General features: G+C 35.9%; 1 protein-coding gene, 1 long non-coding RNA gene and 1 pseudogene across 2 annotated transcripts; all 3 read right to left on the bottom strand.

The window, feature by feature from the left end:
- Nucleotides 1–550: 550 nt before the first annotated feature.
- LOC130221498 (all-trans-retinol 13,14-reductase-like) lies at nucleotides 551–7,372 on the bottom strand (annotated as a pseudogene).
- Nucleotides 7,373–9,352: 1,980 nt separating this feature from the next.
- LOC130220564 (C-type lectin domain family 4 member E) lies at nucleotides 9,353–13,603 on the bottom strand. The gene is made up of 4 exons (XM_056452799.1): nucleotides 13,564–13,603; nucleotides 13,153–13,289; nucleotides 9,823–9,941; nucleotides 9,353–9,685 (listed from the first exon to the last, which is right to left on the bottom strand). Exons 1-4 carry the CDS (start codon nucleotides 13,601–13,603, stop codon nucleotides 9,541–9,543), a joined length of 441 nt encoding a protein of 146 aa, XP_056308774.1. The 3' UTR covers nucleotides 9,353–9,540.
- A 22-nt stretch (nucleotides 13,604–13,625) lies between these two features.
- LOC130220086 (uncharacterized) lies at nucleotides 13,626–14,897 on the bottom strand. Its single transcript, XR_008836118.1, has 4 exons — nucleotides 14,823–14,897; nucleotides 14,059–14,142; nucleotides 13,765–13,821; nucleotides 13,626–13,692 (listed from the first exon to the last, which is right to left on the bottom strand). It is a non-coding gene; the product is annotated as an uncharacterized LOC130220086 (long non-coding RNA).
- Nucleotides 14,898–14,951: the final 54 nt, after the last annotated feature.

Raw genomic sequence — 14,951 nt, 5'->3', positions numbered from 1 at the left:
GAAAATCTGTAATGAATCCCTTGTTTGTTCTGAACAGTAATCAGACAATGAAGATCAAGGTAAATTGCACTTAATTTGCAAATATAATCTGATTCCAAAGGGCAGTACTAAATGGAAAAAAGACATATTTATCCTGTTTAAAGTCTCATAAAGAGACTCACGAAGAACCATCACAAAGCAGAAAAACACTCTCACGGTATTAAAAACCAAGGGGATGCTAACTTTTACAGGGGGTTATTTCAATCATTTCAGCAATGCTTGTCTTTTGAACTTTATATCATCCTATGTAAAATATCATACTTAGGACAGCATTAAATGAAAAAAATTAACATGCATTTTGTATGACTCTCTTATTTTGTTCAAATTCTTCACATTTTAGCTGATTCTCCAAGGTGTATGCAAACTTCAAGCACAACTGTAAGTGCATAGTGTGTCATTTGGGATGCAATAATGGAAGTCAATGAGTAACATCAACATCTTTTGTGCTTAACAGAAGAAAATAAGCTAAATGTGAAGGGTCAGTACAGTAAATGATGACAGAGATTTAATATTTGATTGAACGTTCCCTTTATTTCATTTTAAGCAGTAGAAACACGCATCCATTGCAATGATTAATTGTTCAATTAACATATTTATTTAGAAAGCACAAGCCCCCATTTTAAATATTAGCTGAATTGCTGGCAGGATGATACAATTCAGAAATATCCTGCTACTTCAGCAAAACATACAATTAAATGTGTCAGAATCATTTCTACAGATCTGCCTACAGATCCAGAATTGTATTTAAACATAATTAAATGTAATTAAACGCAAGATTTAACTTCAGACTCAGTTACAAAATCTTAATTGAAAAAAAAAAAGTAAAATATAAGTCTTCTTTCCACACAATTCTTCATTTACAAAAAGAATTTTGGTTTCAAGTAGGTTTGAGAGAGATTTTCTACCCTTGAATGTCCTTAAGTGCTTTATTTTTACAGTAAAACCATTTTACAATACCATCTGCATCTACATTGTTCCCCTTTTGTGTGCATTAAAATTTAGGTTTGGAATTGTAGTGAAGTATTAAATCAGCAAGGCACATGGTAAACTTTAAACGAGTTTACCGAAATGACTAGGTGCAAATACATGAGAGATTTATTTTAAGCAGTGCAAGGATTATGAACATAACGTATTACTGATATTTATGCTTTCTTCTTGTTGTTGGTATTTTTGACTCTTCTGTTGAGAAGGAATAAATCCAGATACAGATTGCGGTTCATAATGGCAGAAGCGCACGTCAGAGCTCCAGACAACCCACCAGCAAAACCACACAACATCAGATCCTGACCTGTGAGCAAAAACCACATTTGAAAATGGACAATCTAGAAATCTCTTCAATTTCAATGTTGACATTTAAACAGCATCTACAAAAATGCACGCAATGACACATATCTCAAAATCTTCTTTTAAATGTTGTACATAAGGCCTTGTAAATAGTGTTGGATGCACTCACCTGTTAGGAAGAGGTTTTTAATGGGTGTCTGTGGTCTGAGGGTGGCATTCAGTTCAACGTTAAAGCGTGAAATCCCATGATCAGCACCATAAACCTCTCCCTTTGGAGAGCCAATATAAAACTGATTTGTGATCGGGGTGCCTGCATCCACATATTCAATCTACAGAGAAAGACAGATTTATAAACCACAAAAATGAACATAAAATATGTGCAATTTAGAGATAAAAATCCAGTCTGGTGCGTTCATACCCTGTCCTTGATCTTAGGATAGATCTCAGTCACTCCCTCTAGTATGTAATTGATGAACATCTGCTTCAACTCCTTATAATCTGTGCTCCTGTTCTTCACTTTGCCATCTTTCCACTCTTCAAACCATTCATATTTAGCAAAAGTAACCACAGACAAGGTGGATTTACCTAAAGGCGACATACATATGTAGATTTTAATGCAACCTGAGAATTGTCTGTATCCTGTAACATGATTATGTTGCATTTTTTGCACACGTGGTCAAATGTGGATGATCTCAAAATACTTTAGATCCCATTTAACAAACCAGGCAGACATGCACACTTTTAATGTGTACACTAATCCCACAAAACCCATACCCCTCACAGTGACATCACTACCCTATTCAATTACATGTGTCTGACAGTGCATGTCTCAGCGTGCATGTGAAAGTCTGCAGCCAGATACTTTAGGACCTTATGTAAATGTTCATAACTGCTAACATGCACTGTCCAAAAAAAATGGGAAGAGTCTCCTATTGGCTAATTACTGCATATTTTACATAATTACTGACTCCATATCAGCTTGTAACTAATTATTTAACATTAACTTATGCAACAAAGTAGCTTCTTTTTTTCTTCAACAACCATGCTGGAAGCCCCATTCTGTGGTCATAACATAGGTGGTAATCTATTTCAGAATTATTACAGTGCACCAAGCAAAGAAAACATCTAAGGAGATAGCTTGAAAACTCTTAAAGTAGGGTAAGAAACTCTTCAATGTATTATTAAAAACTGGAAGGAGAGTGGGGATCCATCATCTTTGAAAAAAAAATCTTGAATGATTTTTAAACATCTGGTTGAAATCAAATAGTAAAAAAATATCAGTAGAACTCACAGCTTTCTTTAAAAGTGAAAATAATAGCATTTTCACACACACAATGTGAAGGATTAGGACTAAAATTGCTGTGTAGCCTTAAAAAAACTACTAAGGCTAATCATAAAAAGGCTTCAATTTGCTACGGAGCATACATATTGGAATCTGGAGCAACGGAAGTAGGCCATGTGGTCTGATGAGTCCAGAGTACAGCCTTTTGAAATGATGTAGCCATCATGCCTAGTGCCAACCATACAATGCTGTGATCTGGAGATGCCCTGATCAGGTCTAGGTTCAGCAAAAGTATGCGCCCAAAGAATGAGGTCATCTGACTACCTGAATATCAGATTAACCAGGTTATTCCAGCCATAGATTTTTTTTTTTTTTTTTGAAGGAGTGGTGGACATTATTTTATACAGTGTTGTCCACCCCAGAGTCCAGATCTTAACCCTGTTGAGAATCTCTGGTATGTCCTGGAGAAGACATTGTGCAGCGTTTTGACTCTCCAGTCATCAATACAAATACAGTTCTTGGCTAAAATATTTGCAACTCTGGATGGGAACAAATGTTTGTTGAAGCATATGCAGTGATGCCACAGTGAATGCAAAAGGTGGTGCAACAAAATATTAGAAGAGCATGACTTTTTATGGACAGACAGTGCATGTTTCCTGGTATATTTAGACTTCCATAATGTGATTCATCGTTAACTCAAGCTTCTGTGTGTTGTTTGAAATTTTCTTTCTGATGAAACCACAAAGTTTTCCTTTATAAATTATGTCCTACACTCAGTGTCACTCATTTATATTATCTTAGTGTATTAACCTCGTGTTTTCATTCATCCTGGATTTGATTTATGAAGTTCTTATGTAGCTGTTTTTCTGTTAACATATATACATTCTGCATAGCTTTAATTCTCCTCCTTTGTGTCTCCATTTACTTGGTTAGCTTTGTCAATATGTGATCAGATCATAAAAATCCTAATTCCGGATTTAAACAGGACCTCAGGTGCTTTTCATTTTTTCTCTTTACCTGGTTCCCTTCCTGGCCAGGTTGAGTCTTTGGCAGAAGGTGAAGCCACAAAAATTACAGGCAACTTTTTAGCAGAGTCTTCCCTGTTTCCCTTCCTGTAAGCCTCAAACCTGGAATAACAGCAGACATGAACACAAAATGAGAGATATGTTTAACAAATAAACAGAGGCATTCTATTAAGACTGGTGAATTTGCACTCACAGCTCATCAAAATTGTTCTCAGGAAAGACATAGAAATTGTCTGCTTTTAGCCCGAGCTCCTCTTTTGTTCCATCCAGACCAATGAAAATGCTGAGACCACTCTCTCCATGCTTTAGCATACTCAACTGTTTCTGAATTGCTGTACAGAATTCGAAAACTAAGGTTAAAACTACAACTAATAATATTAATAATAATAAGCATTATCTATATTGTGAAGATTTGAGAGATTATTGTTTCTTAATAGCAAAGCAAATGTAGTCAGTCTCTCACTCTCTCTTACCAGGCATAGTCTGCACATCCTTGGGCAGGAGATGTTCATAAGTATTAAAGATTCCAGCATCTGAAATCACAATGGGAGCTCGTACATGCACTTCCTCTGTCCCTTCAGAACACTCACACCTGCATCAATGCAAAGAAAACATGTCAGTTATTAGCTGAATGAACCTTTACCAGTGCTAATATTCTTATTAAAGAGTTGTGTAGGAAGAAGATTCACTATATCTTTAAGAAAGTGGAAAGTGTTACCAATAGCCTCTTTAGCATCATTGAGGGAGAATGCGGTTTACAGTGCTCTAACAAGCACAGCACCTCCTGCTTCTCAATTATGGGGATCATGTGGTAGGCGATCTCACTGGCACCACCCTTGGGGTACCAAGCACCATTCATGAAGTGGCACACAAGTATACTATGCATGGAAAAGCTTGCTTCTTTTGGAATATTGCCTGTTTAACAAAATAAGTTAAGTAGAAAAATCTTTTTGTATATTTACTAAAAATACTGAGCATGCATCTTGATCTCCAGTCAAGCCAGGTGATCTCACCATAGGTCAGAAAGATGTAGGAGGAGCACAGCTCTCAGGTCCTTATTCTGTGTGAGCTCATTCACCACATCCGTCAGGCTGCGGGACGCATAGCTGAAGAAGGACGTCAAGCGACTGGCCAGACCCGTGCGCACCAGGAACTTTGCAAAAGGAGCCGGGGCAAGCTTCAGCAGGGACCATGAACCATATTCCAGGTGCAACTTTCTAACAGATGCATTAAGAATCAGGGTTACAGGTGTTTATTGCACTGCTTTAATGCCTATGTCCAATACTGTAAATTCTAATTTCTTTTAAAATAATTACTGTTAATAGTTAAAACAGTGTGTGTGTAGGTTTCATTTATTCATTCATTCATTTTCTTTTCGGCTCAGTCCCTTTATTAATCCGGGGTCGCCACAGCAGAATGAACCGCCAACTAATCCAGCTTAGTTTTATGCAGCGGATGCTCTTCCAGCTGCAACCCATCTCTGGGAAACATCCATACACACTCATACACTACAGTCAATTTAGCTACCCAATTCACCTGTACCACATGTCTTTGGACCGTGGGGGAAACCGGAGCACCTGGAGGAAACCCAGGGAGAACATGCAAACTCCAGTTTTATTGATATAGATTTCTGGTGACTGGATAGAGTTAAGACCTGTTTTAAAATGACTTAAGACCTACAACACAATATTGTGTGAGTTTAAGACTTTTTAATGTCTAAAATTTAGTTAACCGCTACATTTGTTTTTATTCAGAGAAGGTCTTTAATGTGTGTTTGTGTCTGCAAATGTGGATTTCAGATCTAACATGCAGTATTTTTTTATAGCTGAATTGTGCATTAACAATCATATAAACGCAACACAACAGTTAATGAAGTAAAAGATCATGTGCAAGGCATTCGTTGTCCTCACTGTCCTTTAGACAGAATATCACAACACTCCCTGGATGACTGCCTGTCTGTGGCTGCGATTGTAGGGAAAAGGTCATGCAATCAGCAGCACACAATTATAAGATTTCACCTTTTTAACTCCCGAGAGCATTAAATTCTCTGAGATTTTGACTAATATACAAAACGTTTAGGGTTCAGTAGGATAAAAGAAAATATTTAGTAAGAATGCTTTAAATGATCAAATGTGACAGTAAAAGCGTGCACAAACATATTGTTTTGTTTTTATTTTGTATTAAGAGACTAACCTAAAAAAAAATATGGTTTGCAGATAAAAAACAGCTTCTGTGCAATATTTTAATTTCTATAATCTATAAAATTGTCATTTCTAGTCATTCAATAATACGTTATTTATTTATGCAGAAATGGACAGGAATGGCGTTAATGGGCCATATCTAAGCCCTTTGTGTTGTTGTTTAGTTATAATAACTTTGAAATGTATTGTTTTTGTGTCTATTACACTGCATTTTTAGCAATAGTTACACATAATATTTGTAAACCTTAAGTTGCACTTCAGTTTAATTGTACCTGTACAATGACAGTAACAGATTCTCTTCTATTCTGTTCTATATGATGACGAGGCATATACACTTGATAGACAAACCCTATAATTTAATGTCTGAGCCACCTTTTGTTTCTCACCTCACAAAGTCTCACAAATTCATCAATGGCCTTTTCCTCTCCTGGGAAGCACTTCTTCAGTTCGTCCATGTAGCGTTTTCGGCCACTGTAGATTGGGTATATGCGCCGGTTTTCTGGTGGACCGATAACCACTTTGTCAAAGGGGTTTTCCAGAGGATCCCACTGCAGCTGCCCATTGGTCATCTGGTCAATCAAACAGCGAAATGGCGTGTGATCTAACAGTTCCCCAATATAGTGGATACCTGAAAGACATTGAGACCAACATATATTGACCGTTAGGTATTTTTCAGGTGAAGTACATAAAGTATACAAAGCTACATAAATAAATAAACAGCACATTATTTGCTTTACTAAAGTAAAATATGAATTAAGGCTACATGTAATATTAGACATGCAACAAGCTAATAAGATACATTATTAAATAGGGCTACAATACAGCACATTAATTGTTTTAATGTTACTCAATAAATGTGCTTATCTTTGCCAAAGCCAGACATGATAGGAAACAATGCTGTTTTATTAGGTTGCCATTGCCAAGGTACAAAAGTCCTTCTCACCAACATCAAACTCAAAGCCTTGCTCTGTGAAGGTGTGACAGCATCCTCCAGCCCGGTCATGTTGCTCCAGAACCAGAACCTTCTTGCCCACTTTGGCCAACAGGACAGCAATTGCCAGTCCACCAATCCCACTGCCAATTACTACTGCATCCAAATCTTGAGGAACCCTACTGGCCAAGAAACCTGGATATGGAAACACATGCATAATTGTGAATGTGCAGTAAATAATTTACAGTAACAGAAAAAGTTAATTTTACAGTACCGCTAGAAATAAATAAATAAATCACATTGCCAATCATCCTGTATTATTCAGAGACAATAAAGTAAACATATAAGATGCACAGCGTAGTACGAGGAGTCACGGTTTAAGTAACTAACCTTGTTTCAGGACTTTATTTTTTCAGCTTCTCGTCGAACACCTTGGGCTTCAGGGGCTCGCGTGGTCGATCGCAAAGGGGTTCGGTCCACTTCCCACAACTAATCTATACAGAAAGACCACTAAAGCCAAGGAAATTACGACGACCGCGATCCACATTTTGTAAGGTGCAAAGTGCTATCATGTACTGACAACTACTGTCTACTCTACTGTACATTTCTCACACCCCTTTTCAAACCATTACCTGCTGTTTGTGTTGACTCCTCCTCTATGACAATCCTGACCAATCGCGAGTTTTGTTTATAAATGACTTATTGCTTGCGGTCTTAATGATAAATAGAAAACATTTTTGTAATGGTTTAGCCACTTATTAAACATTACACCTTTGCAAGAAGTACGAATAATCTAAAACTCTGCATTTGAGGCAGCTATAATAATTACATGGTAACAACGACACTAAGTTGTTACACATTTACTGCTGGATAAACACAGAAGAGATAACAAATATTTTAAGCATAATCTATTTAATACGCATTCATCATAATCACTAGGTTATCAATATTTTACAATAAAAATTGTTTAGCAAAGAGTTGAATGTGGTTGTTCTAAAATAAATTAATGTGTTTATTTGTATCTCCCAGAAAATGAACCATGTTTTATTTGTATTAAAACCCTGACTAATTTAAAATAAAAAAAGACTACACTGTAAAAAAATGATTTGATCATTAAGTCCTGACAACACATGTTTTTAGTTCATTGTAACTTATTAAATCATCATGTTTTAACTTAATTTTATAAAGTTACACAATCTGTTTTAAGTCAGTTTAACATTATATAAGTTCAATGGACTCATAAGGTTAACTTGATTTAGCTTAACAATTTAAGGCAACCTTTCCCAGAGACGGGTTGTGGCTGGAAGGGCATCCGCTGCGTAAAAACGTGCTGGATAAGCTGGCGGTTCATTCCGCTGTGGCAACCCCGGATTAATAAAGGGACTAAGCCGAAAAGAATATGAATTTAGGCAACCAAGATTATTTTTTTTTTGCAGTGTAGTTGCTAACATCTTTGTAATTTATAATGCGTACGTATCACAAAATTAAGGCACCTACATTTCTTGCATTTAAAAAGACAAAATTCTATAAATTAAATATAATAATACCAGTTTAACATGTAAATTGTTTAACACAGAATGCAAATTGTAAATATTGTGGATTTACCTATTTTGGATCTAGCAACGTAAATATATTTCAAAATATGCTCAAATGAGCCTGGTTTCACCCACTCTTTTTCTTTTTCTTTCTTTTTTAATTTAACTTAATTTAATTGAATAATTTATTTTTTTACATAGTCACCTGATGGAGTTTGGGTTCTTTGCATAATTGTGGTCTAAAATCACTTAACTTTCAAAATGTATGACTTTGACCATTCATTGTATCACTATGACCATCATTGACACCATTGGATAAAAAACTTCAACTGTAGCCTGAATCAAACTAACTTGAGTTGAATAATTCATTCATTCATTTTCTTTTCATCTTAGTCCCTTTAATAATCAGGGGTCGCCACAGCGGAATGAACCGCCAACTTATCCAGCATGTTTTTTTTATGTAACGGATGCCCTTCCAGCCACAACCCAGCACTGGGAAACACCCATACCCTCTTGCATTTACTCTCAGACATACACTACGGCCAATTTAGCTTATTAAATTCACCTACAGCGCATGTATTTGCACCCGGAGGAAACCCACGGCAACCAGGGGAGAAACAAGCAAACTCCATACAAATGCCAAATGACCCAGCTGGAGCTCGAATCAGCGACACTTCTTGCCGTGAGGCGACAGCGCTACCCACAGGGTCACCGAGTTGAAAAATAACATTGCTAAATTGAACTAGCCTACTTCAAGTTGATGAAATTCACTCCGACACACTGAATCAACTAATATTTATCTTATTTATTTTTGTTGATCTCTGTCAAGCTGCTTTGATGCAGTCTGTATTGAATAAACACTTTGAGCCGTTGTGTTAGTTTTAATTCAAACTAACCAAATGATCACAAGAAACTTACAAACTCAAAACAGACACAACTGTAATTGTGAAACAATATTGAGTGAAAAATAGTTCCTCATGCCCATACATCTTGTGGTACACATCACAAGTTTGAATTAAAATGAATTAAAATGAAGCAGTAGGCCTATCACCTTATCGAATTCAGTAATCAAGGTGCAAAATGATGGATTAATTTACTAACATACTATTATATGGCACCATACATGACCACCAATAACCCTTCATGACTCATTTGCTAGAAATAAAACAGGTTTAAAGCTGATAGATAACTGTATCTAAATGCGAGCAATAAAAGTAATCTTTGTTCTTTTGGATCTGCATTATTAAGATGAAGAGCAATGAATCTCACAGATCCTTTTCTCTTTCCTCAAGCAGGAAATGTCCCCCCACTTCCGTCCCTTTAATATAACACAATCTTCTCCATCTAAAGGATTTTCAGCTTTCCAGTCATCTGGGGGAGTGTCCCATCTAAAACAAAGAGAAAACTTATCTATGAGGTCAAGAACTGATTTAGGTTACTGTATGTGAAGGAAAACTGAACAACTGTTTCATTGGTTCACTGTTCAGTACTAATTGTCATAGATGAGGTTTAAAGTGCTACTTGCGAGGGGTCATTGTTTAGTGTGGTGTTGTCCACCCAAAGCCACACTCCCTCCATCTGACTGTCGCTTAGGCCAATCCAATGAAAGTCATGGACACCATTGACTTTTTTGGAGAGAAACTCCTACAACAGACCAAAAAAAAAAGGGTTGATGTCATCGTATTCTCTAATAACACCTCATTTATTTAGATTTGCTGTTATTGTTAATTGTTGTTGTGGTGGTTTTCAATTTAAATTTGAAGAATTATTGTTGTGAAAATATGGCTCTAAACAGTACACTGTAAAAAATGCATGAATGGATTAAATTAGTTTTTACAAAATAAGTGGATTGAACATAAAACAATTAAGTTGTCCCACAACCCAAAAAAATCAAGAAATGTGTTCTTTCAGCTAATTTTAAATGAGTACTATGAACAAACAGCTAACATCATTTTTTGAGTGTATACACACTGTAAAAAGTGATTAGTTACTTAAAGTGAGTAAACCAATTGCCTTAAAAGAAACAAGTTGACTTTACAAAAACAATGTAAGTAAATGCATTGTAACTTAAACCTGTTAAGATGACTTAATTTTTAAAATAATGCTTATTGTACTCACATATTTAAAGTCTATAAATGTACAATTATAGCCTGTTTTGAATTTAGAAGACACATTGTCTGGAAGAGCAGATTTATTTTAGTTACTGTCATTTTGCTAGATACAGAAAAGCTGGAAAAAAACAATGTGTATTGGAAAAAAGTGATTAGTTTACTTTTATTTTTAAAAAAGTAAATACAATTCACATAATAATAAAAATTAAGTCAACTTAAGTGTTCCAAGTTACAATGGATTTACCTACATTATTTTTTGTAAAGTCAACTTGTTTCTTTTAAGACAATGGGTTTACAGCAGGGTTTGTAGCAATAGCAAAACTCTTTTTGGTGATAAATGTAAAGATCCATAAAGCAGCATGTTTTGAACTTATTTTTATTATTTACTGTAAAACACAGTAAAATATGCTGAGTCGCATACAATGTTTTCATGTTGCCCCAAAACAAATCGTTTAAGTAAAGCATAAAACAATAAGGGTCCACCCCTCACACACACACACAAACAACTCTTAAAAAGTAAGAATTTTGTTGATTCAACTGATTTTAAATAAGTAGTTTTGAACAAGCAGCAAAAGTAATTTTATGAGTGTGTTAGTATACTACAATATTTTAATATACTATTCATTCATTAATTTTCAACCACTTTTTCAGCAGTCTTGGGAGAGAACTCCAAAGTTCCCTCTTCCCCAGACACTTCCTCCAGCTCCTCTGATCCCGAGGCATTCCCAGGCCAGCCCAGAGAGTTCCTCCAGCGTGTCCTGGGTCTTCTCCGAGCTTTCCTCCTGGTGGGACATGCCTAGAACACCTCCCTATGTAGGCATCCAGGAGGCATCCGAAACAGATCCAAACCACCTCAGCTGTCTTCTCTCGATGTGGAGGAGCCGCAGCTCTACTCTGAGCTCCCCCCGGGCGACAGAGCTCCTCACCTTATCTATAAGCATGCGCCCTGCCACCCTATAAAGGAAAGTAATTTCGGACGATTCTATCCGAGATCTTGTCCTTTTGGTCATTACCCATAGCTCATGACCGTAGGTGAGAGTAGGAACGTAGATTGACCTGTAAATCAAGAGCTTTGCCTTTCGGCTCAGCTCCTTCTTTAACATATCAGAGTGGTACATCAACCGCATTACTGCTGCCGCTGCACCAGTCCGCCTATCAATCTCACGTTCCATCCTTCCCTCACTTGTGAACTAAACCTCAGGATACTTGAACTCCTCCACTTGGGGTAAGGACTTTCCTTCAACCTGGAGATGGCAAGCCACCTTTTTCCAGTGGAGCACCATGGCCTCAGACTTGGAGGTGCTGATTCTCTTCCCAGCCACGTCACACTCAGCAGCAAATCTCCCAGTGCAATTAATATTTTCATATAATATCTATTAATATTTGAAGTACTAATACTTTATTTACTTACATTTGGTTCATTTTGTCAAAATTTGTCATTTAAATTTGTAATTGTAGTGAAATTTGCAGTGCCCTAAAATTATTTGCTGAACAACAATTAACAACTTAATACCATTAGCATGAATAAATAAATATAGTCAAACACAAAATAAAAACATTAATATAATGAAAACCAAATTCCCGTGGAAGGTTGGTCAAGAAAGCTTATTAAAAAGACTGAAAGAAGAACTATTATCTGGCTAGCAACACCAACAACACTAAAATAAATAAATAAATAAAATTACTAAAATAGAATTATAAAAAATGATTTGCAAAAAAGTCATCTGTTGTTATTTTAATAGGCAATTCATTTGACCAAATGCTTGTGGACATATTGATCCACACGATTCTTATGTGATGAGATGTGAAAAACATATTGTGATAGCATATTATCAAATACACAAAATTGATCTTTTCAGCTAAGTCCCTTTATTAATCTGGGGTCGCCACAGTGGAATGAACCGCCAACTTATCTAGCATATGTTTTTCGCAGCGGATGCCCTTCCAGCTGTAACCCATCACTGGGAATCATCCATACACTCTCATACACACACATACACTACAGTCAATTTAGCTTACCCAATTCACCTATAGCGCATGTCTTTGGACGTGTGGGGGAAACCGGAGCACCCGGAGGAAACACACGCAAACACGAGCAGAACATGCAAACTCCACACAGAAATGCCAACTGACCCAGATGAGGCTCAAACCAGCGACCTTCTTGCTGTGAGGCAATCGTGCCACCCACAACACCACCGCATCGCTCAAGCCAAAAACAGACACATGTTAAATATTTATTGACATTTTGAGAATTTTTTTTTCATTGCTAAGGAAGTCTGTGTAATTTCTAATTTGAACTCTAGAAAATTGAGGTGCGTTGACAGTCAAGTTGATTTGAAAAAACACCCCAACCATTTTGTCATAAAAGGATTCATCAAGAAAGAAAGGCTCTGAACCTGCCTTGAACTATCCTTTTTAGAGTGTCAAATAATCCGTCTATACCTGTCCTATCCAGTATTTTACATTTTGACAGTTTACTGGCTAATTCGTACAAATTCGTACGAGTTCAGTCGTACGAAATTGTACGATTTTAAAAAGGAGGTGTGGCACCTAACCCCACCCCTAAACCCAACCGTCATTGGCGGATGAGCAAATCGTACTAAATTGTACGAATTAGATCGTACGAATTCGTACGAATTAGCCACTAAATCAAAAAGTTACGAATTGCCGTGAGATTGTGTTGTCCTATCTAAAATAACTGTCTGTAATTTACTGTAAAATAACTGTAACTAACTCATTTGTACCTGTTCTTCAGGACTGTTGATGACGACCAGATCTCCACCCAGATCCTGACAGCGGCGTCTGCTGATGCTCCAGTCCATCACATCAGAGGAGAAAACATACAATCTGCCCTTGTTCAGAACCAACTTCTCTTTTAAATCTGCATACACAGTTTAGCTCTTGTAAATATCATGTAAATATACATGTATGTAGTAGACACTCAAGCAAAAAAAAAAAAAAAAAAAACAGTGAGAGAGAAAGAGAGAGAGAGAAGTAAATATATGTGGTTGATTTGCTCTATATTTATAAAAGAAAAACAACAAAAACAAATCAGGAAAAAAGCAGTTAATATATTAGTGATTAATATTGTTGACAAATTTGTCTGCTATATGTGTTCAGATTCAGTTAGATTCATACTTTATAGTGTGAATTACTAAATACAATTACAATTTTCTTAACGCAGGATACAAACATTTACTTTACTGTACCTGAACAATGGTTTGGTAGGCTGTGATTTTTCATGGAGTTTATTTTCATAATTTGATGGGCATCTAAATGAGGGTCTGAAAGACAAAACTTTGTGAGACCAAGTGGATAATGTGACTGTGGACTAATTAAGACAAGCCATCGCTTACCTGAATTCAAGCAGAGTCTTCTTTGTTCACAAAATAGATTTGGGTTTTTGTTGTGATCTGTAAAGAATTGTGTTTCAGAGAAAATAAAATTGAAAATGCAAACAATGTATGTTTTTTACACCTTGTTTAAAACCAAGAAATAAAAAGTTATAATGCAAAATTGTAGGTCTCATGAATGAGATATCAGCAGGAAATAAAATTAAATAAAATTAAATTATGAACAAATAAATAAAAGTATGCCAGCAACAATCATACATACATATATACATAAACATAACACAAAACAGTACTCACACAGATATGCCAACCCCGCATTTGCCAGCAGAGACAGGAAGAGAAGACAAGATAAATTCCTCTGCATTGGTTTAAAGTTACACCCTGCATAAGTAAATATAAGTGCTTATAACTCTTCCAACATGAAAGAGCAACAGTTAATTTTGATTAGGTGAGGGACCCTTGATGCTGCTGGTGACACTATAATAATTCACATGCACAATTAAATGAAAACGCATTTTCTAATAACGCATATCCTTAACCATTTTGAATTTGAATACATTTTAATGACTAAAATGTTTATTTTAACCTGTTGTGTTTCTTATTTAGCATGGCTTTGAATAAAAGAATGTGCAAAACAAATAAACATAAATATAAATCTTAAAATGGAAGTGTTATTCATATGGTGAGACGGATTTTCAGTCAGAACATGAATATGGTTACATTTTAACTTGCTAATGAGAGTTAAAGGTATTGATATACAAAGAAAATGAAGGTGAAAACAATGAACATCAAAACATCCAAAATGATCATAAATACTGCAAACTGAAAGTGTTTGCTAACACCTACAATAAGATTCCATTAGCTAATGTTAGTTAATTTTCTAGTTAATTTATTAATTAATTAACTAACATGAACAATACATGAACAAACGAACATTGCAATCCTGAAGTGTGACGAATAACATCTCGTTTATCATCATGCATAAATTAACATCACATTAAGTAATTGTTTTGGAGTAGCCATTAAAAGATAGAAAGGACAAGAATGACACATGCACTTACTTTTTTCATCTTTATCCACCTTTGTCAGTTTATCAGACTCTGATAAATAGTTTAAATAAATATTTTCCGGCATCGTTTGCCTGAAGTGAGAGTTGGTTCAAGAGTGAAGAGTCTGAAGGGTGAACTGAA

This window comes from Danio aesculapii, chromosome 3, assembly GCF_903798145.1.
Source record: "Danio aesculapii chromosome 3, fDanAes4.1, whole genome shotgun sequence".
Classification (NCBI taxonomy): domain Eukaryota; kingdom Metazoa; phylum Chordata; class Actinopteri; order Cypriniformes; family Danionidae; genus Danio; species Danio aesculapii.
This window is presented reverse-complemented; position numbering and strand designations above follow the sequence as displayed.